The sequence below is a fragment of the Procambarus clarkii genome, chromosome 27 (genome assembly GCF_040958095.1).
Source record: "Procambarus clarkii isolate CNS0578487 chromosome 27, FALCON_Pclarkii_2.0, whole genome shotgun sequence".
Taxonomy (NCBI): Eukaryota; Metazoa; Arthropoda; class Malacostraca; order Decapoda; family Cambaridae; genus Procambarus; species Procambarus clarkii.
Genome location: NC_091176.1, coordinates 32,873,294 through 32,898,659, shown reverse-complemented (window position 1 = coordinate 32,898,659; position 25,366 = coordinate 32,873,294). Strand labels below are relative to the sequence as shown.

Genomic DNA, 25,366 nt, shown 5'->3' with positions numbered 1-25,366 from the left:
TCCCTCACTGTAACGACCGTTCCCTCACTGTAATCGGCATTCCCACACAATAATAAGCGTTCCAACACTGCATTAAGCATTCCCATACTTTACTAAGCATATCCACAGACTAATAAACATTCCCACACCGTATTAGGCATTCAAACCCGGTAATAAACATTCCATCACTTTAACGAGCATTTCCAAACTCAATTAAGCATTTTCATACTGTAGTAAGCATTTCCATTCTGTACTAACCATTCCCACTGTGTACTAAGCATTCCCAGATTGTACTATGCATCCTTACAATGTAGAAAGCATTCCCACTGTACTAAATATTCCCACAATGTACTAAACATTCCAACACTGTACTAAGCATTCCCACAATTTACTAAGCATTCCCACAATGTACTAAGCATTCCCACAATGTACTAAGCATTCCCACACTTTACTTAGCATTCCGTCAGTGTAATAAGCATTTCCAAACTGTAATAAGCTTTCCCACACACTGTACTAATAATACCAACACTAATAACCGCTTTCGCACTGTACTAAGAGTGACGACACTGTACTAAGCATACCTATACCGTGCAAAGCCTTCCTTCACTGTACTAAGCATTTACAAACTGTATTAAGCATTTCCACAATGCAATAAGCATCCTCACACATTGTAATAAACCTTTCCACACTGTACTAATCATTTTCACACTGTAATAAAGTATTCCCACACTGTACTAAGCATTCCCCACACTATACTAAGTTTTCACACACTGTACTAAATATTGACACACTGTACTAAGCATTCCCCACACTATACTAAGTTTTCACACACTGTACTAAATATTGACACACACTGCAATAAGCATTCCCACACTCTAACCAGCATTCTTACACTATATAAAGCATCTCCACACTTTGCTATAAATTCCCACACAGTACTTACACTCCCACACTGTACTATGCATTCCAACACTGTACTAAACATCTCCACACTGAACTAAGCATTTTCACATGTTACAAAGCCTTCCTACATTGAACTAAGCATTTTCAAGCTGTATTAACCATTTCCACACTGCAATAAGCATCCCCCACTGTATTAAACATTCCCACATTGTACCAAGCATCTCCACTATAACGACCATTCTTACACTGTACTAAGGATTAACACACTGAAATAATCCCTGTACTTAGCATTCCCACAGTGCTAAGCATTATACACTAAACTATGGGTCCCCTCACTGTACAACGCAATCCAACACTGGACCAAACATTCCCATACTGTAAAAAGATTTCCCGCACTATAACAATCATTCCCATGCTATATTCCGACACTATAACACTCATTCCCACACTGTAACTATCATTCCCACACTATAACAATCATTCCCACACTGCAACAAGCATTCCAACACTATTCTGAACATTGCCACAATATACCAAGCATTCCTACACTATAACAAGCATTCCCACGCTATAACAAACAGTCCCTCACTATAACAATATTACCGCACTATAACAAACATAAGTACACTATAACAATAATTCCCACGCTATAAGTACCATTCCCACACTATATCAAGCAATCCATGTTATAACAAGGAACCCCCCTTACACTTTAACAAGCATGTTGGCACTATAACTATCATTTTTACACTATAACGAACATACCCAAAGTACAAATAATATTCCTACTCTATAACAAACTTCCCTACACTATAGCAAGCATTCCTACACTGTAACTACAATTCCCACACTATACTAAACATTCCCACTCTGTAACTACAATTCCCATACTCTAACCAGCATTACCACACTATTTCAAATTTTACATCAATATAACAAGCATTTCCAATATAACAACCATGCCTAGACTATAACAAACATTCCTACACTATAACAGCATTCCCAAACTATAACAAATATTCCCTCACTATAACAACATTGCCACACTATAATAAGCATTCCCACACTATAACATACATTCCCGCAATATAACAAACATTTCTAAACTATAACAGCATTCTCACAATGTAACTACCATTTCCACACTATAACAAACATTCCCACACTGCAACAAGCCTTTCCACACTATTACAAACATTTCCGCACTATAACAAGCATTATTGTGGAAAATTTCCACATCAAATATATAAACTCGAATGTAACTGCCAATAAGATGTAGTAAATTTACCTTAGTCATAGTAAAGTTACACAAAACGGGGTTACGTACCCAAGGTCAGGTACCATCGTTCTCGACTTGTTGCTGATAAATTTAATAAAAAATACACCTGTCCTAGGGCTGGTTACACAATAAAATGAATCTACTAAATTCAATATATAGTAAATAGTTAGATTTGACCTCGAAACCATTCTTCCTCCCGAATCTCGAATGTAAGCAAACTCGGGAGAGCAATGAGGAGAAAGAAGGCAGACAATTTTACAGAGGCAGCCTTAAGTTTCGTTGTGATGAACTTAGAGTTCACAAAAGGGCCTCCCACAGTGACCACAGAAATTTACTCAATGAATGCAGTGCAATTCAAATTAGTTGATATTTGCTGCTAACTCTACACAACTTAACCATCATCTTAAGCGGCCTTATCATATGACACACCCATGGTGCGCCGAAAATTCATTTTTTGCCAAAAATTATTTTCTCCTCAAATATTATTAAATTGCAGTCTCTGAACACCGGAAACTAAAAAAATATGTTGTATGTGACATACTTTAGCCGTGATGGAGCTGAGAAGTTGAGCAAATGATTGGCGCTGAGCGATGGAGCACTCGGGATCACTCGACCCCCGTCACCCTGTAGGGCGGCAGTTGCTGCGAATATAGATTTTCACAATTCTCGTGATGTTCCTCATTCGTTTCTTCTCAGTTTTTTTGACTGTAATATTATTCAAAAGTGTGTAATTTGTGGAATTTACATTGTTCAATGTGTGTGGAACCTCACTAGGCTCAAAATTATAAGGCTCATATATTTGACATGTATATTATATTTTACGATCAGTAAAGCTTTGGTTTTGCTGTTATTCACTATATACACAAGTTGTATATAACTGTCTACATATGTGTTCATCATAACGAACCAATAGGTTGGTATGGTGAGATCGGACAATAACAGAGGTCGCCACACAGTTAGGTGACGTTCCCTCTCCCCCACACCATCATTCCTCCTACCACCATAGTGTTTGTACTGTTATTACACTATAGACTCACATTATATGTATGTATCTATATGTTTTGTTCACCATAACTCTATAACTAAACTGGTATGGTGGTCATACAACATAGTGGCCACAACAACTGCATGACAAGTGACAACAGCTAGAAGACGATGCCACCTCCCTTCACCAAAATGGTTCCTCCCAACATACTCCTTTAACTGATATTACACTTTATGTGCACGTTATATATAAGTATCTACATTTGTGTTCACCATAACGAACGACTAAGCTTGTATGGTGAGTCAAGACAATAACGGGTCGCCGAGTCACCAGACAATACTACCTCCCTCCCTCACCAAAATTAAATCTCCCACCATACTACTCACATCGTTAATTATCACCACAATTTTGCTAGTTTCAGAATTCTAGACATTTTTATCAGTCAGGGGTCTTTTGTAATACTATCATCGCCAAAAATAACAGTTATATATATATTTTGACAATTTTAGGCGATGCTGTGATCAAAAGCTAAACAGCAGGGCTGTTAGCTCGTGCTACGTGCACCAGCCATGGTTATATTGGCCAATTATTTCATTGAGTCTATGGTTAATCATTACAAAGCATGATAACAAGGGTAATCCTCATTATTATAACAATTTAGGTTCATGTGTAACACCTGTTCTTATTTGTAGTCATCAGATAATACGGTGTATCGTATCCCCAGGTGAATGTGACCACATGATAGTTAGTTTAGTTGAGCTGGACATAGCAAGGACCAACAGCCGCCATTAATACAGGTCCAGGACAGACTACATGTGATGGACCGTATCTGGTGTTAGATGACCAGTCAACACTACAAACCAGCTGAGGCCATTTTAAGTGTTCTTTATATAGTTGTGTGATCTGTAACACCTTAGCAATAATATCTACCGTTTAATTACAGTAAGATTAAAATATGAAACCCCCCCTCTTAAATGTGTGAAGGGAAGTTTACAGGTGACAATAAATTATACAATACTCTTGAAATAAAAATCAAATCAATCCCTAGTAGATTTCCCCACAATTCCCACACTATAACAAACATTCATCACACTATAACAAACATTTATCACATGATAACAAACATTCATCTCTATAACAAACATTAACACACTACAACAGACATTATTACACTATAGTTACCATTCCCACACAATAACAAACATTTCCACAGTATAACAAGCATTCCCACACTGTAACCATCATTCCCAATCAATAACATACATTCCCATCCTATTACAAGCATTTCCAAACTATAACAAAAATTCCCACACAAAAACAAGCATTCCCCAACTATAACAATTATTCCCACTATAACAAACACCCTTCACAGTGTAACAAGCATTTCCACACAGTAACAAACATTCCGACACTTTAACAAATTTTCCCTCACTACAACAAGCATTCCCACAATATTACAAACTTTCCAGCAATATAACAAACATACCAACTCTATAACAAACATTCCCTCTATATCGAGCAATCCTACACTATAACAAGCATTCCCACTTTATAATAAATATTTTCTCATTATAATAACACTGCTGCACTATAACAAGCATTCCAACACTATAACATACATTCCCATATTATAACAAGTATTCCGACACAATATCAAGCAATCCAACACTGTAACTACCGTTCCAACTATATAACAAACATTCTCACACTATGACTTCAATTCCCACACAATAGCAAGCATTCCCACGCTAACAACAATTCCCACACTGTAACAAAAATTTCCACACGATAACAAACATTTGCACACTATAATAAGCTTTCCCAAACTGGAAGTATCCATCCCACAATTTAACAAACATTCTCACACTGTAACTACCATTCCTACACTAACAAATATTCCTACACTATAACAAGTATTCCCACACTTCAAGAAGCCTTTGCAAACTTTACCCAATAATCGCTCACTATAAAACACATTCCAAATACCATAACAAACATTCGCGCACTATAACAAGCATTACCACACTATAAAAAAGCATTTCCACACAATAACAAACATTCCCACAATATAATAAGCTTTCCCCCCCACTGTACATACCCTTCCTGCACTATAAAAAAAAACATTCCCACACTGTAACTACCACTGCCACACTAACAAGAATTTCCCCAATATAACAGGCATAGCCACATTTTAAATAACATTCCCATACTATAGCAAACATTCCTACACTCTGACACGTATTCCCAAACTATAATTACATTTGAACACTGTAACAAACATTCCCACACAGTAACTACCATTTTAGTTAGTTGCTAGAATGGTAAACCACACAGTAAAAATATATAGCACTATAACTTTAAATTATTTGTTATATAACTTATTTTTATAAGCATCTAAGCACTTGACTTGATCAAGTCACCTCTATAAAATTTACTATGGAGACTGAAATTTATAAATGTTTGCCATTCCTAGATATACTTATTCATAGGCAAGACTTTTCACTAAAGTTTAGTGTCAACAGAAAACCAACGAATAATTTATCTTATGTTCATTATTTTTCAGGGCATAGATACAATGTGATTTTTTTTTTTTCTTCAATGTATCTATGAGCTCTTCGAGTTGTGAGTCCAGAATTCTTAGATGAAGAGTTTAAGAATATTGATTCGATTGGTCTCAAGCTTTGTTACCCACTGAATTTTTTGGAAGTTTGCCGTAGCAAAGCACGTCGTACATATTATAATAATATATGCAGAGAAAAAATTCGCCCAAAGAATGTGTTATGTTTACCATATTTCTCTGGGTTTGAGAATATTGTCAAGGCCTTAAAACTTTTTGATATACATGTATTGTTTAGATACGAAAATACTGTTGGTAAGCTATTAGTTAGGAACAGCCGTCGTAGTGATAATTGTGTCATTTATAAAATACCTTGTAAAGACTGTAATAAGTTCTATGTTGGACAAACATCTAAAGATTTGAAATGTAGAATTTCGCAACATAAATACTCTGTAAGACATGGCCAATTGTCTAATTGGCCATGTCTTACAAATTGCTTTGTTTGTTCATTTCTCAGAAGATGCTCACCAAATTGATTGGAAGATGGCTTCTTCCATAACGAATTGCACAAGCACCTATAACAGAAACATAATTGAATCTGCTTTGATACAGATCATACAAGAAAGTAATTTGAACATTAACAGTGGTTTATATAACTTAGATCCATTTTTAATAGATCGATTAAAGGGCGATTTGAGTAGGATCATTGGAACACATTTGTCTCACTAATTCATTGTAAATATTTGCTATCTTATGCTATGATTATCTTTGTGTGGGCCTGTGTGTGGTTATGTATGGGAGTTGCATCGGATGGGCCAATAGGCCCTCTGCAGTTTTTGTGCGGCTCATATTTGAGTCCACTTATTGTACCTCACCTCACTCCACCATTCTCTCCTGCCTATTTATGTCCAGTACTCAACCTGTAAAACCACTCCTTCTGAAGATGTATTAATATACATAAGTACTTAAGGAAATTCCTCATTAAATTTTTCCTCCGTGGTCTGACACTGTCACATTTTTAATCACGTGTTTATATTTTTTGTGATTTACACACACACAATTATATATATATATATATATATATATATATATATATATATATATATATATATATATATAAACTGCAGAGAGAGAGAGATGAATAGGAAAACCATAGATACACTGAACATCTTGTTTCAGATTCTTTACTTTAAAATGCATAACGTTTCGAATACTTCTCGTATTCATCATCAGATCTAAAAGAAAAAAAAGAAATCACAATCAAATAACTAGTAAACAAAGAACTCATACTGAATATAATTGCCTATCAAAAAAGAAGAAAGTTAAAGATTAAAAAACAAAGCACTTAAGCTTACTTAAAGTGATCAATACAAGTAAAACTTATTAACTATCACATAGATAAAAGCTAAATCAAAAATTAATAAAATTACAAGAGCAATTTTATAACTACTAAAACAAACCATACTACTAAACTTACGCGAACTGATCAACTGGAGTGAAACTTGATAGTAAACACGTGGATACTAAACGCTATTAGAAATATTATTATATAACGACTTCACATCTACCAAAAATGTATATAAAATGCAAGCAAAATAGGCGACATTAATAATAAAATATTAACAAAAATCTTATAGAACTCAAATATCAAACAAACTAAATATTAAAAAATGTATTATATATCCTAAATAAAAAGATTAATATAATGTACAATGTCAAAACTTGAAATAAGTAAGAAAGGGCAAAGACATGGTAAACTAAACTAAATTATAATAAAATTAAAATGCCAGTATAAACTATAAATGAAATTACAGGGCCTACTGTGTACAACTGAACAGCTGAAAGGTTGCTATTTAACAGAGGCCGCAGCTCCCCTATATATAAGGATTGCGATTGGTACTTTTAATTAAAAACTGGCAAAATTTCTGGTTCCACTATTAGAACCATTAACGCATAATGAATTTACTGTGAGAAATTCTCAGGATTTTGTAAAGGAACTTTCCTCTTTAAATTTTGAGTTCCCAACTATAATGGCCAGTTTTGATGTTGAATCACTCTTTACTGTGCTTTACTAATATTCCTTTCTTGGAAACCATTGATATTTGTATAAATCAGTTATTTGCTGACACTAATTTAGTGTCTGGATTTTGTAGTAAAATATTCAGACGGTTGTTAGAATTAGCGGTTAAAGACCCTGTCTTTATGTTTAATAATAGATATTATAAACAAATTGATGGAGTAGCAATTGGTTCTCCCTCAGGTCCTGCACTTGCTAATGCTTTTTTGAGTTTTCATGAGAACAATTTACTTGATAAATGTCCTATGGACTTTAAACCAGTCTTGTACAAGATATATATAGATGACACATTTTTGTTATTTAAGGACCAATGTCACATTGAGAAATTTAGAGAGTATCATAATGCACAACATACACGTTTCACTGCAAAGTGTGAAGAGAATAATTCATTGTCTTTTCTTGATGTCAAAGTGAATAACCTTAATGGGTTCAACACTAATGTTTTTAGAAAACCAACTTTTACTGGTTTAGGTTTAAATTTTAATTCTTTTGTTCCTGATATTTTTAAGAAAAATGCAATTAATACTCTACTGAATAGGGACTTCGTTTTATGTTCAAATTGGAATAACTTTGATCAAGAAATTAATTTTCTTTTGATTTTTTTTTTCAAATAATGGTTATCCTTTGCATATGGTTTATCCCTTTATAAGAAATTTTTTAAATAAGAAGTTTCACCCTTCCTGTAGGATTACTACAGTAGAAAGGGATATTAAATATATTAAATTACCATTTTATGGCACTATTAGTTTTTCTGTAAGGAGTCGATTGAGGAAACTTTTACAGCACTGTTATCCTCAAGTAGACTTTAGATTTATTTTTGTCAACACAAATACCATAGACACTTATTTTAAATTTAAAGATAAAGTGCCTACCACCCTGTACTCCAGTGTCGTATATATGTATAATTGTTCCAGCTGTAATGCTCGATACATCGGAAGTTCCATTCGGAACTTTAAGATTAGGATAATTGAGCACCGGGGAGTATCTATTAGGACTGGATTACCATTATCTAAACCAGCATTTTCGGAGATTAGAAACCATTGATATGAGTTTAATCATTATCTGCTAGAATATGATTTTAAAATTCTGGACACTTGTATGAATGGCCAGTCAGATTTAAGAGTAATGGAATCCTTATATATGAGGGAGCTGCGATCTCTGTTAAATAGCAACCTTTCGGCTGTCAAATTGTACACTGTATAGTACACAGTAGGCCCTGTAATTTCATTTATAGTTTATACTGGCATTTTAATTTTATTATAATTTAGTTTACCATGTCTTTGCGCTTTCTTACTTATTTCAAGTTTTGACATTGTACATTATTATAATCTTTTTATTTAGGATATATAATATATTTTTTAGTATCTAGTTTTGTTTGATATTTGAGTTTTTATAAGATTTGGTTAGAATTTTATAATTGTCGCCTATTTAGCTTGCATTTTACACAATTTTTTTTGTAGATGTAAAGTCATTATATTAATATTTGTAATAGCGTTTAGCATCCATGTGTTAACTTTCAAGTTTCTCTCCAGTTCATCATTTTGTGTAAGTTGACCAGACCACACACTAGAAGATGAAGGGTCGACGATGCTTCGCTCCGTCCTGGACCATTCTCAAATTGATATATATATCGACTTGAGAATGGCCCCACACTTCTAGTGTGTGGTCTGGTCAACTTACTTCAGCCACGTTATTGTGACTCATCGCCTGCACTTTGTGTAAGTTTAATAGTACAGTTCGTCTTAGTAGTTATAAAATTCCTCTTGTAATTTTTTATTTAGCTTTTATCTATGTGATAGTTAATAAGATTTACTTGTATTGATCACTTTAAGTAAGTTTAAGTGCTTTGTTTTTTAATCTTTTCCTTTCTTCTTTTTTTGATAGGGAATTATATTCAGTATGAGTTCTTTGCTTACTAGTTATTTGATTGTGATTTCTGTTTTTTCTTTTAGATCTGATGATGAATACGAGAAAGAAGTATTCGAAACGTTATGCATTTTTAAGTAAAGAATCTGAAAAAAGATGTTCAGTTTATCTATGGTTTACCTATTCATATTAAAATTGATATATATATATATATATATATATATATATATATATATATATATATATATATATATATATATATATATATACATATATATATATACACAGACTTGCCTAATAACCACAAGCTTATAAAGTTTATATCTTTATAGACACTCAACCCACCAGGGGACTTGAACCCTGGCCAACAAAGTGGCAGGAACACACTGCATCCACTACACCATGCTTCAAAGCCATACAAGAAATAGGAATTCTGGGGTATTTAACCAACAGAACTCCATTCCTCTCCCAGGCAATGAGGAGTTGCCTGGAGCCTTATTAGGCTAGTCTGTGCGTTAAGCATATGACACTGCGTTCTCCCACATAATAGGGCTCGATTAAAGGAGCACCAGAGATTCCTCACTATCTCATTTCCTGGGAGAGGAATGGAGTTCTGTTGGTTAAATACCCCAGAATTCCTATTTCTTGTATGGCTTTGAAGCATGGTGTAGTGGATGCAGTGTGTTCCTGCCACTTTGTTGGCCAGGGTTCAGGCAATAATATATATATATATATATATATATATATATATATATATATATATATATATATATATATATATATATATATATATATATATATATATACAATCTTTGGACAACACCCACTAGTGGTCCTCGAACCCAGAAAGCACAACTACCATCCAGTAGCTGCCATAACTAGTACGCTTTAACCCACTACACCATCAGACCCTACAAAAGAAGTGTAGTGATGGAGTAGTGGGTTAAAGCGTACTAGTTATGGCAGCTACTGGATGGTAGTTGTGCTTTCTGGGTTCGAGGCCCACTGGTGGGTGTTGTCCAAAGATTGTTAATCTTCACTTGTGGTTTATGCAAGTATAGGCATATATATATATATATATATATATGCAAACAAGCCTGAATGGTCCCCAGGACTATATACAACTGAAAACTCACACCCCAGAAGTGACTCGAACCCATACTCCCACAACTGGTATGTACAGGGACGCCTTAATCATAATCTTAATGATTAAGGCGTCCCTGTACATACCAGTTGTGGGAGTATGGGTTCGAGTCACTTCTGGGGTGTGAGTTTTCAGTTATATATATATATATATATATATATATATATATATATATATATATATATATATATATATATATATATATATATATATGTTTTATAACTATATATATATGTCGTACCTAGTCGCCAGAACGCACTTCTCAGCCTAATATGCAAGGCCCGATTTGCCTAATAAGCCAAGCCAAGTTTTCCTGAATTAATATATTTTCTCAAATTTTTTCTTATGAAAAGATAAAGCTACCCATTTCATTATGTGTGAGGTCAATTTTTTTTTATTGGAGTTAAAATTAACGTAGAAATATGACCGAACCTAACCAACCCTACCTAACCTAACCTAAACTATCTTTATAGGTTAGGTTAGGTAGCCGAAAAAGTTAGGTTAGGTTAGGTTAGGTATCTTAGGTATTCGAAAAACAATTAATTCATGAAAACTTGGCTTATTAGGCAAATGGGGCCTTGCATAGTAGGCTGAGAAGTGCGTTCTGGCTACTAGGTACGACATATATATATATATAGTTATAAAACATATAATATATATATATATATATATATATATATATATATATATATATATATATATATATATATATATATATATATATATATATATATGTCGTACCTAGTAGCCAGAATGCACTTCTTTGCCTACTATGCAAGGCCCAATTTGCCTAATAAGCCAAGTTTTTATGAATTAATGTTTTTTCGACTACCTAACCTACCTAACCTAACCTAACCTAACTTTTTCGGCTACCTTACCTAACCTAACCTATAAAGATAGGTTAGGTTAGGTTAGGTAGGGTTGGTTAGGTTCGGTCATATATCTACGTTAATTTTAACTCCAATAAAAAAAAATTACCTCATACATAATGAAATGGGTAGCTTTATCATTTCATAAGAAAAAAATTAGAGAAAATATATTAATTCAGGAAAATTTGGCTTATTAGGCAAATCGGGCCTTGCATAGTAGGCTGAGAAGTGCATTCTGGCTACTAGGTACGACATATATTATATATATATATATATATATATATATATATATATATATATATATATATATATATATATATATATATATATATATATATATATTTAATTAAACCAAGTAATAAATCAACATAGATACTTCTGTACACAAATACTAGTTAACAACAAATGTAAATTTACAAGCAATAACAAAATATCTGATATGATTTTTTTTGGAACAAAATAATACAATTTTATTAAGAGGAAAACTATTACACCTTACTAGTAAGATTCGAACATCGATATATATGCTGCTATCCCGGTGAACGTCAAGTCCACTTCAGGGCTGGTGACGGGGAAAATGCGTACGATGCCCACAAACGGTGGGCGGGGCGTAATGCGCTTCAACACCATCCGGGCAAGACCTTTTGCCTGGAAATTTGATCATAAAAGAACAATCATTTGCAACCTGAAATTTATAAGTCAGAGAATAAGTCAGAGATTTAAATCAGTTCATTAGTTTTCAGTTTTATTTTCTGGGATAAATTATTTTTGGGGAATGTCTTCATTGAATAAAAATTTGGCAAATATTAGCCAAACTTTTCAGTATGTAGGTTAGTTATGTAGGTTATGTTGTCAGATATACTCATAAATTGTTAAGCAATTAAAATTGAATAAATAACGAAATGTATTTATACCTTAATCAATAATCGAAGCAATATAAGAAGACATTGGAATAATAGGAAATAAAATGTAAGAAAATGTATGATAATTAAATGAAATGACAGAAAGCAAATCAGTCTTTGTGAGTTTAAATCATCTATTAAAAACTGTTAAACTTTTAGAATTATTTAATGCGATCTGATGCGAGGAGGAACGTCACCGTTCCTCCTCGCATCAGATCAACATGGTGTGCGTCATCTCATCATTACTCAATTCTTTAACATTTCTAATCAAACCCTTTATTGACCTCATTTACCATATTCCTCATGCAGGCTTTTTTGATTGGGTCCATTTTTCCTTCACATAGATTTGTTATTCCAATATACGTTATTTCTAAACAATCTCCAGCTCAGATGGTACTACTTTGCTGGCAAGGTACCGCGGCCACCCCCTCCTCATTACGCCCACCTCTCCTAACACACACCCTTCTATCTATACATCCCTCCCTCCATATACTCTTGCCAATACACCCACCAATACACCACCCACCTCTCCCTCTATACACACCTCCCTGCATTCAATATTCCCTACATATACCCCCACCCTATTTGCGCCCCTCTCTCCATACACCCATACATCCCTATATACATATATACATAGCTAATAAAGCAAAGCTAATCCAAACAGTTTTACAGATACATCAGGAGGAAAACATCAGTGAAGTAACAGACAATAACAACTGAGATTAGGGATGAACAGGTTCACTAGGAATTGCAAGGAGATTTGCAAGGACCGCTGCAAATGATTCCAGAAGGTCAACACAATAAAGAAAGAAGAAGTTTCTAAACTTAGAAAGGGGGCATCAAACCAGCCACCACTGAGGAAAATTGAGAATAGCAGTGGTGATATAAGGAAGCATTTGATTGAACAGTATGTGACAAAAGCTGTAGACCCCGAGGTTCACCGTGAATTCTGAAAGAGGGAGCTGAAGAAAGTGCTTTTCACTTTAAATGGTGTTTAACAGGTCATTGAGAACAGAACATACCGAAAAGTTGGAAGACAATTATTGTAGTCTTGATATGCAAGAAGGGAGACATACGGAATGTACTAAACTACAGGCCAACCTTTAACTTGCATACCATGAAAGGTTTTCGAGAAGATTGGAAGAAAACCATAGTAGGACATCTTGAAAGAAGGAACTTTATAACATATCACCAGCATGGTTTCAGGGTTGGCAAAATGTGCCTAACAGATTTAATAGAATTCCATGATTAGGTGAGAGAAATTAGACAAGAAAGAAAAGGGTGGAAAAACGATCATAACGGTCACGGGTTTGCAGCCAGGAGCCGTTACAGCCAAACACGTCTCTGGTTGCTCCTCACCTCAGAGAGCTCCTAAGCCAACCAGATAGTGAGGGAACGTACTTTCGTCGGCCACACCCTGTTGAGGGAGGGTCAGCTGTATCGCCTCGGCTTAGCCCTTCTCATTGGTACTAGCCACTCGGTACTATGGTATACAGGGTGAAGGCTCGGTTCCAGAGGAACCACTCGTTCACTTGGAGCAAACTGTTCCAGGTATTTAACATCACAACCAACACCACACATAACGACATCCAAAAGGACGCTGAAGGTGTTGTCCTCTACTATTCTACCTGACGACGACCTGGAACGACTGGTCTTACCTATCAACATGTCCGCACTTTACGACGCGGACATACTCCTCACCCAGCCACGTCGCTATCAGGCTGCAAAGACCAGCTTCGCCAGGAGAGTCAGCTTGTGGATCACCGATCACGAGGTGGAAAAAATTCTGGCCAGCATCACCTCTGAAAACTCTACAATGATGGCTGGTTCAGCCATCTAGCGACAACGACCTGCACTCCACCTTAAAAGTGACTCACCACAGCTGCTGAAGTGGACCTTGCCCCCACCAATGGATTTCAGTGTTTTGGCCTCACCATACCACCTGCTTGTGTGCATAAGGAACGCTGTTACGAGGAAAGTCAGCGTTTCAAGTGCTACGAGTACTCTCATTAGACCAGAAAGTGCCTGCAGAGTAATTGATTATAAGTGCAGTGTCTGTGCACAATTATTACCAGTGTACCGCCTGATTTCAATGATGTGTTGTGTGCGGCGGTGACCATATGGCTATGTCACATCTATGTCCCAAACGTCAGGATGAAATTCTGACGATAATCGACGCCAGACAAGCCTTCACAACTCGCCATGCACCATCAACCTTCGACGTTCAAACCGCCAATTTTCCGGTGTTTACGGGAGAGGAGCTACCGTGCAGCAGCCCAGCCAATGGGGACCCAACTCCCAGCCAATGGGGACCCAGCCACTCACCGACCCAGCCATCGCCACAACCTTACTCCGGCCAATGACTAACCCAGCCTTCACCACAGCAGTTGCCGGGTACTACTACTGACCATAGCAATATATATGCTTTAACATTTCTTGCTGACAATATTGCTGGCTCCAACAACCAGGAATTTGTGAGGATTATTTTTGTACCCTATGCTGCGAATGGCCTCCCGACCTTTACCGTACCTGAGGAAGTCTTCCCCACGTCTCCACAGTTCGTTACTGTGCTGATGTAACCTAACTCCACCCTGAACTTATTGACCCTGACTACTATGTTAAGTATCCGAAATACGCCGCCAAGATGCAGGAGAAAATTTAAACACTCAGGAAAACGGAGTCATCGACCCACCAAAGCCAGACCGATCTGATCTACCAAGCATCCACGGACTACTGTACCAGCTCTCGACCCTTCAGACTCATTGTCTGACGAGGATGTTTCTGTGGGAACAACGTCTCCTGTATCGAAGCTGAAATCCAGTACTAAGGACTTCCATCTCGACAGCTCTCCTTCCATACTGAAAGACAACGCTGCTGTGTCGATAAAAAGCAAGTACACCACCAGCAACAAGAACAAGACCGATGTCCTAGCCAAGAACAACCAAACCAGACGACAGAAGTCAGAAGAATAAAGAACCGGATTGGTGACACACTTCTCAACTCTCACATCTAGCCAGCTGCTCGAGAGCCCAGCCCCTGTACTGATACTGCCCATGCCCAGCCGAACACTCACCACTCAGTCTATACAAGTTTTAAACCACGGTGGATGGGCCACCAATCTATCCTTCCCTCCTCAGTCTCGTCTTCCATTTCTTGCTGAAGTTTTTTGCATCTATGCCCCATTTTTCAGTCCCCTGCTCTCCAGCTCTATGGGCATCGCCAATTCAATTGAAGAGAATGGTGAGCAGACGGCATGTTTTTGTATTGCTAGAAAGCCTTTGACACAATACCCCGTAGGAGACTAGTGCATAAGATGGAGATGAAGACAGAAATAACAGGGTAGGTACTCCATTAGCATAGGAGTACTTGAACTTTAGGTCTCAGATTGTTGATATGTTACTTATGGAGTTCCAAAAGTTTTAGTTCTTGTTCCTAACCTGTTTCTCATATATGTGAACGATCTTCCATTTACCATTGAGAAAACAAAATACACCATTGCTTAGGGCTGAAGAGCTCTGGACTAAGGTCCGACGAAACAGTCGATTGTCCCCAATAAGCATTTCCCGACATCACCTCCAACAAAGGTGAAAGCTTGTAGAGTTGAATCCGGGCTCGATGCAGTATTTTGGCTTAGAAAGTGATAATAGATTGGACTGGGGTCCTTTTGGATTGAAAGCCTGATCTAGGTTCCTCTCTTGGGGGAAACACTGTTTCGACTTCCTCCACTTCTACATGAAAAATAAGTCAAAAGAGGATAGAAAACTAAAATTACACCTGTTTTTTCTTGACCGAAAAACATTTTCATATTACTTTTTTCATGTGTGTTTCTTTTGTTTTCGATGTACTGGTGGTGAGCTATGAGTGTAGAAGCCTCACAACAAGGTAACATGGAAACAGACGCAAGTAGGACCAAACGAACTCGCGAACTCTCGCCAAACCAACCATCAAACTCAACCGTCAAAAGTTATGAAGACAACTTTTCTCACTCCAACAACCTTAGAACGCCTCAAGGAATCTTTGACTGAGTCACTACCAGACTCGTTCCCAGCTACAAAAGAAGATATTTAGCTCACGGCCACAACAGAAGCGCTGAGCACCTACGAGCAGCGACAAGAACTCCCTGAACACTCCTTACAAGGGGGTATGGAGAAACAGACGAGTCTGGTGAGGCCCAGGTGCTAAAATTTTAATATTTTTCTTTCTTCCCAAACCAAGACGAATTTTTTTCAGGTAACAGACCTCACATCGATGGTATACGAAATCATGAAAAGGGAAAAAATATACCCAGTAGAACGTTACTTCACCCCAGAAGAAATAGACCTGGTCTTCCTTTTTAAACCAATCTTCACAATAATAGCCTACCTGAATGACAAAATCACCTACATACATACAAAATCATCTACCATACACCCCTTTGTCTATACATCTCTCCAGCCATACACACCTCTGTCCATACACTCATCTGTCCATGCACCCTTTTTTACACCTGACTGTGATAAAGACTGTACAATGTTCAGATATCAGTCAACAATGCTGTTCAGGATGTTCACAGCGCCAGCCACAGGACACTGCCATTGTTTTGTCCATCTAAGAATCTTCAAACTACCTTTCATGTTCTTTTACAAAATAAACTTGTGGAAATATATTCATTTACATCATTTAGTGACCAGGATTCTGATAATAGCAGCATTGATGTGAGAATTAGCGGAATGCGTAGTGTGGTGGGAGGTTGAATCTTTGTGAGGAGTGAAGGAGAGGTGGTGTCGTCTGCTGACTCTGTGTGGCGACCTCTGTTATTGTTTGGAGACCTGAACTCGCCATACCGGCTTAGTGGTTTGCTATGGCGAACAAAACATGCAGATACGTATATATAATGTGTGTTTATAGTGTAATAACATTGAAAGGAGTATGTTGGGAGGAGCCATTTTGGAGAGGGATGTATTGGTGAGGGAGGGAGTAAGGCTGTTGTTTGCTGGCTGGTGTAGGACTTGCCATGCAGTGTATGGTGGCCACTATGCTGTTTAGGCACTATACTAGCTTAGTTGAACAGTTATGGTGAATAAAACATGTAGATACTTATATATAACGTGTGTAAATAGTGTAATAAAACAACAAATAGTATTGTGGGAGGAGGAATGTTGGCGAGTAAGGAGTTGAAGGAGGGAGGGCTGGCTGGGTGTGGCGGCCCACTCGTGACGTTTGGACTCACCATACCTACTTACTGTTTCGTTATGGTGAACACATATGTATATAGGTATATACATCGTGCGTATATCGTGTATAACAGAAAAACTCACTGGTTGATTGGTTGATTAATATAATATACAAGTCATATGTATCAGCCCAAAAATTGTGATCATAGCGATGCTCCACAGACATTGAACTATATAAATTCCATAAATTACACAATTTTCAATAATATTACAGCAAAAAATCAGAGTAAAAACAAATAAGAAACATCACAATAAATGTAAAATAATTATATTCGCGGCCACAGCCGCGCCAATGGGTGGCAGGGTCGAGTGACCCCGCACGCTCCATCGCACAGCGCCCATTGTTTGCTCAACGTCTCAGCTCCATCGCGGCTAAGGTATGTCAAATACAATTTTTTTTTTTTTAGTTTCCCCTGATCAGATAGTACATTTTACCAATATAAAAAGAGAAAATAATTTCTTGAAAAGAATTTATTTTCGGCGCACAGCAGGAATGACATTTTAAGGCCTCGCTGCAAGGTGGTATTAAAGCAAATTTGAAAATTTAAAATTAAATATTTTTTTTTGTGTGTGTGTTTATGTTACGAAGTTGATCCATAAGGCCAAGTTGGTGCATTTGCTATGTCAATTATAGGTTGCTTGCTGCCACTGAGAGTCTTCCTATGGCAGTTTCAGGAATATATATATATATACATTATATATATATATATATATACATATATATTGTGATGGGAAATGTAGGTGTAAGGCAGTCCTCCCAATGGTTGGTGTCAATGCCAATCACATTATTTTCTCCTTTTTTTTACTAAAGTTGACTGCTTAGCTGTTGCATCCTGTGGTCAAGTAAAAAGGGAAAAACTCGCAAAACAAATAGTATGAACAATGAAACTTTAATTGAATTTAAACAAATATACACAAAGATAATCCCTTGGCTATGTACAGTACGAATTAAACATAAATACAAAGACAAAAAACAATATAAAATAAAATAATGGTTACATTACTCTACAATGAATCAAGACAAAAAAATGAGTTAAAGGTGCTGAGAATATTGGCTGGCTGAAAACCTCCACAAATACACAGAGCGTATGCTAGACAGAAGTATCAGCCTTGAGAGCACAGAATATTCTAAAGCCAACTGCTCGTGCACACTTAGTCATAGGCTATGCAGATGGCGCTGAAGTCGAGTAGAGTCGCTGATTCACCAATAGGAAGTGTGTTGGCTGGAAGTGCTAGTTTGGTGATCGACAAGGGTGGTGCGCTGACAGCGAGGGGGTTTGGAGAGCGAGTGTAGGGTACATATACCCCCTGTAAAAACGTATTCTACTATGTATATACTACTCTTGAATGTAGTATTTTGATGTTATAGACGTACTGAAGTAATATGATGTAGGAAAGAGCAGGCCAAATCTCTCTTGATAGAGATTACCATCACAATATATAAATATCTATGTATATATTGAAAACTCACACCCCAGAAGTGACTCGAACCCATACTGACAGGAGCAATGCAACTGGTATGTACAGGACGCCTTAATCCGCTTGACCATCACGACCGGACATAAGAAAGTGATAGCCGAAGCTATTTGAACCACTTCCCCGCCGGCACTTTCTTTCAACATTTCAACACAAGACAAGCACAAGAAACTTTCAACACAAGATGTTTTCTGGTATGTCAAGAGGAGTACAGTCTGGATCACGATACACTCTGTCCGCTGTGATCCCGATTGTTTCATCCACACGTATGTGGATGAAACCACATCCTCTTGACATACCAGAAAACATTCTAAGGAAACTACTCCAAGCTTGTACTAAAGAGGCACCCTTCTTGAGCCCTGATGGGCACATGTATAAGCAAGTAGATGGGGTTGCCATGGGTTCTTCCCTAGGTGTCCTGTTTGCGAACTTCTACATGGGTACCATCGAACAGAAGGTCTTAGTCGACATGAACTTGAAACCGGCCATATACTGCAGGTATGTTGACGACATTTTTACACAGGTACCTGATGTCAGACATCTGCAGGAGCTGAAGGAGGCATTCCAGGGGAATTCTGTGTTGCGTTTCACTTACAATATGGAGAAGGATGCGAAGCTGCCCTTTCTTGATGTAACGGTCATGGAAAGGAGCGGAGGTTTCCACACTGCAGTCTACACTAAGGAAACAAACATTGGAATGTGCCTCAATGCCAACAGTGACTGCCCAGACAAGTACAAGAGGAGTGTTGTTAATGCTTATGTCGACCGTGCTCTCAGCCACAGCTCAGGATGGAAGCAAGTCGATGAAGAACTCTGTAGGGTAAGGTAGGTCCTAGTCAACAACGGCTTCTCCAATGGTTGCGTTGAAGACATCATAAAAGGAAGGTGAAACGCCATGCAACCTCTGAAGAGATAACTAACACAACACCTATACCCCCTATTAGACTATTTTACAGGAACTTCTTTTCCACAGCTCATTAAATGGAGGAAAGGGTCTTGAAAGATAATGTTAATAGGAACGTTATCCCTACAGACAAAGATCAAAAGATACAATTGACGATTTACTATAAAACAAAACAAAAAAACGGCCAACCTACTCATAAGAAACTCTCCAGACACAAAGCAGAACGCTTTAAAAGAGACCAACGTCGTCTATGCCTTCAAATGCCCACTTGGGGACTGTAAGCCTCAAAGAATTTAGTATATAGGCAAGACAACAACATCTCTTTCCAGGCGATTAACGATGCATAAGCAACAGGGCTCCATTAAGGAACATATAATCTCTTCCCACAACCAGACCATCACCAGAGAAGTCTTAACAAACAACACAGAAATCATCGATAGATACAGTGATAGTAGGGGGCTTGACATCTGCGAGGCACTACACATCAAGAAGTCAACACCAGCAATCAACAGCCAATTAATGCACAACTATATTCTACCCACTTCAAGACTCCGCACCAATATAGAAGCATCAAGAAATATGGGCCAATTGGCCCTTTGCAGTTATTTCCTTTCTTCCCTTTAATTTATCCAAATTATACCAATTGCACCGTGTTCTGTCTTTTGTTGAAAGTTGGGTTCACCTCATCCAAAACTGTTGTAACATATCACCTCACCCAAATGCTAGTATATAAGACAAATGCTGTTTAAATGATAGCATAGTAAAACTCTGTTTAGTGTTTGCAGGTTATAGTTATGTGTGTGTAAACTAAAGTCTTTGAAAATGTAATAAGTTATTACAAAACGCATTGAAGTGTTGCGTCAGACTATAAATAAAAATGAATTTTGGAGAATTGATTTTTCAATTACCATCGACAGTAAAAAGAAACATAAGAAATATTGAGAAAATTCGTGTTAGAATTATTAATCTTACTTTTTCGGTCTTATTTAATAATATATGTTTACAAGAAAGACTGCTACCAATATATATATATATATATATATATATATATATATATATATATATATATATATATATATATATATATATATATATTTATATATATATATATATATATATATATATATATATATATATATATATATATATATATATGATCGATGTTCCCTTCGGGAATCTTAATTTTAAGATGAATAGGAAAACCAAGGATATACTGAACATCTTGTATCAGAATCTTTACTTTAAAAAACATAACGTTTCGAATACTTCTCGTATTCATCATCAGATCTAAAAGAAAAAACAGAAATCACAATCAAATAGCTGGTAAACAAAGAACTCATACTGAATATAATTGCCTAGCAAAGAAAGGAAAATGCTTAAAAAACAAACACTTAAGCGCACTTAAAGTGATCAATACAATAAAACTTATTAACTGTCACATATATTAAAAACTAATTTAAAATCCATTAAACTACAAGATGAAATTTATAACTACTAAAACAAACCATTCCATTAAACTTACGTGAAGTGATCAGAAGTGAAACTTGATACCTAACACATAGATACTAAACACTATAACAAATATTTATATAATGACTACAAATCTGCAAAAAATGTATGTAAAATACAAACAGAGTAAAACGACAATTATAAAGTACTAACCAAAATCTTATAAAAAACTCAAATATTAAATAAAATTAAATACCAAAAAATGTATTATATATCCTAAATAAAAGATTATATTAATGTACAATGTTAAGACTTGAAATAAGTAAGAAAGGGCAAAGACATGGTAAACTAAACAAAATTAAACTACCAAAATAAACTAAAAATCAAATTACAGGGCCTACTGTGCACTATACAGTGTACAATTGAACAGCTGAAAGGTTGCTATTTAACAGAGGCCGCAGCTCCTTTATATATAAGGATTCCATTACTCTCAAACCTGACTGGCCATTCATACAAGTGTCCAGAATTTTAAAATCAGATTCCAGCAGAGAATGATCAAACTCATAACAATGGTTTCTAATCTCCGAAAATGCTGGTTTAGACAATGGTAATCCAGTCCTAAAAGATAATCCCCGGTGTTCAAGTATCCTAATCTTAAAGTTTCGAATGGAACTCCCGACATATCCAGCATTACAGCTGGAACAATTATACATATATACGACATTTGAGCACAAGGGGGTAGGCACTTTATCTTTAAATTTAAAATAAGAGCCTATGGTATTTGTGTTGACAAAAATAAATCTAAAGTCTACTTGAGGATAACACTGCTGCAACAGTCTCCTCAAAGGACTCCTTACAGAAAAGCTAATACTGCCATAAAATGGTAATTTAATATATTTAAGATCCCTTTCCACTGTAGTAATCCTACACGATGGGTGAAACTTCTTATTTAAGAAATTCCTTATAAAAGTATAAACCATATGCACAGGATAACCATTATTTGAAAAAAAATTCACAAGAAAATTAATTTCCTGATCAAAGTTATTACAATTAGAACATAAAACAAAGGCCCTATTCAGTAGAGCGTTAATAGCATTTTTCTTAAAAATATCAGGAACAAAGGAATTAAAATTTAAACCTAAACCAGTAAAGGTTGGTTTCCTAAAAACATTAGTGTTGAACCCATTGAGGTTATTCACTTTTACATCAAGAAACGACAATGAATTATCAACTTCACACTCTGCAGTAAACCGTATATTACTATGTTGTGCATTAAGATACTCTCTAAATTTCTCAATATGACACTGGTCCCTAAACAACAAAAAAGTGTCATCTACATATCTTCTGTACAAGACTGGTTTAAAGGCCGAAGGACAATTATCAAGCCAATTTATTTCGTGAAAACTCAAAAAAGCATTAGCCAGTGCAGGACCTAAAGGAGACCCCATTGCTACTCCATCAATTTGTTTATAATAAATATTATTAAACATAAAGATGGAGTCTTTAACTGCTATTTCTAACAGCCGTCTGAATATTTTACTACAAAATCCAGACACTAAGTTAGTGTCAGCAAATAATTGACTTACACAGATATCAATGGTTTCCAACAGAGGAATATTAGTAAAAAGTGATTCAACATCGAAACTGGCCATTATAGTTGGGAACTCAAAATTTAAAGAGGAAAGTTCTTTTACAAAATCCTGAGAATTTCTCACAGTAAATTCATTATGCGTTAATGGTTCTAATAATGGAACCAGAAACTTAGCCAGTTTATAATTAAAAGTGCCAATCGCTGATAAAATAGGACGAATCGGTATACCTGTTTTATGAACTTTAGGTAACCCATATAAGATGCCAGGCTTAGAGCCAGTTGCAAGTAATTTAGTATAATCGAAAAGAGAGTCTTTCAAACTTCTTAAAACTCTATTCAGTTTATCCTCACATTTCAAAATATACGAGAATGGGTCTATATCAACCAACGTAAATTTAGAGGGGTCTTCTAACAACCTTTCCACCTTATTAACATACTCTAACTTGTCCAAAACCACTATACCCCTACCTTTATCTGGCCTGGTAATGCAAATACTCCTATCGTTCTTTAAGCCATTAATACACTCCAATTTCCTTTTGTCAAAAGGAGGGAATGTAGATCTATATTTACCAAAGTCGTTAAAGACTTCATGTGCTAAGGAGGAAACAGTACTGATGATATTGGTCCAACTATAATTTGTACCAGTCCTTAGGGTACAAGTTTTCAATGTGTTGCATAACCGCTCAAAACCTAAAAAATGATTAACAAATTTAGGTTTTTTACACGTCAACCCGAAGTCTAACCCTAGAGAGAGAAGTTCTTTCTCAATGGGAGACAGAGCTCTCTTTGAAAAAAATTGAAAACCACCTTATCAGGGTCCACCGAATGAAATGAAGGTATACCCAAGTTACGCAATTTCTTCTCGTACAGAAGAAATTGCGTAACTTTCTCTATTCTTCTGATACAGAAGAATAGAGAAAGTGGATTTCGCAGTTAAGAAGGCTCACTTGGATTTGGAATTTCTACAAACCTGTAAGGCGCATCGTTTGGTCCCAAGATTCCTCAGGTTTAAAGTGTATTCCGACAAATTTGCGTTAACAAGTGAATATAATTCTTGGTTATTAAGATTGTTGGACTTTGAAATATCTGAAAAGCAGAAGCGGGTAAATAAGCTGAAAAGTGAATTGCACGTGTACTTGGAGAAATTCAAGATCTTGGTTTCCTGGGTTGATTTTGCATCTTTAAAATGTAAATATGAAAATTATAATGAAAAAAGGGTTGAAAAATGTAGACTTATTCACGAGAAGAAATTGCGTAACTTGGGTATACCTTCATTTAATTCGGTGGACCCTGATAAGGTGGTTTTCAATTTTTCAAAGAGAGTTCTGTCTCCCATTGAGAAAGAACTTCTCTCTCTAGGGTTAGACTTCGGGTTGACGTGTAAAAAAACTAAATTTGTTAATCATTTTTTAGGTTTTGAGCGGTTATGCAACACATTGAAAACTTGTACCCTAAGGACTGGTACAAATTATAGTTGGACCAATATCATCAGTACTGTTTCCTCCTTAGCACATGAAGTCTTTAACGACTTTGGTAAATATAGATCTACATTCCCTCCTTTTGACAAAAGGAAATTGGAGTGTATTAATGGCTTAAAGAACGATAGGAGTATTTGCATTACCAGGCCAGATAAAGGTAGGGGTATAGTGGTTTTGGACAAGTTAGAGTATGTTAATAATGTGGAAAGGTTGTTAGAAGACCCCTCTAAATTTACGTTGGTTGATATAGACCCATTCTCGTATATTTTGAAATGTGAGGATAAACTGAATAGAGTTTTAAGAAGTTTGAAAGACTCTTTTCGATTATACTAAATTACTTGCAACTGGCTCTAAGCCTGGCATCTTATATGGGTTACCTAAAGTTCATAAAACAGGAATACCGATTCGTCCTATTTTATCAGCGATTGGCACTTTTAATTATAAACTGGCTAAGTTTCTGGTTCCATTATTAGAACCATTAACGCATAATGAATTTACTGTGAGAAATTCTCAGGATTTTGTAAAAGAACTTTCCTCTTTAAATTTTGAGTTCCCAACTATAATGGCCAGTTTCGATGTTGAATCACTTTTTACTAATATTCCTCTGTTGGAAACCATTGATATCTGTGTAAGTCAATTATTTGCTGACACTAACTTAGTGTCTGGATTTTGTAGTAAAATATTCAGACGGCTG

The 25,366-nt window shown here is 36.1% G+C and overlaps 1 protein-coding gene across 1 annotated transcript in view; it reads right to left on the bottom strand.

Moving 5' to 3' along the window:
• Positions 1-25,366, bottom strand: part of LOC138369226 (extended synaptotagmin-2-like) — a 300,187-nt gene that overhangs the window by 168,932 nt on the left and 105,889 nt on the right. Inside the window, exon 5 of the mRNA XM_069332167.1 lies at positions 12,159-12,307. Within this exon, the coding sequence (XP_069188268.1) occupies positions 12,159-12,307 (149 nt within the window). The remainder of the gene's footprint in view (positions 1-12,158; positions 12,308-25,366) is intronic.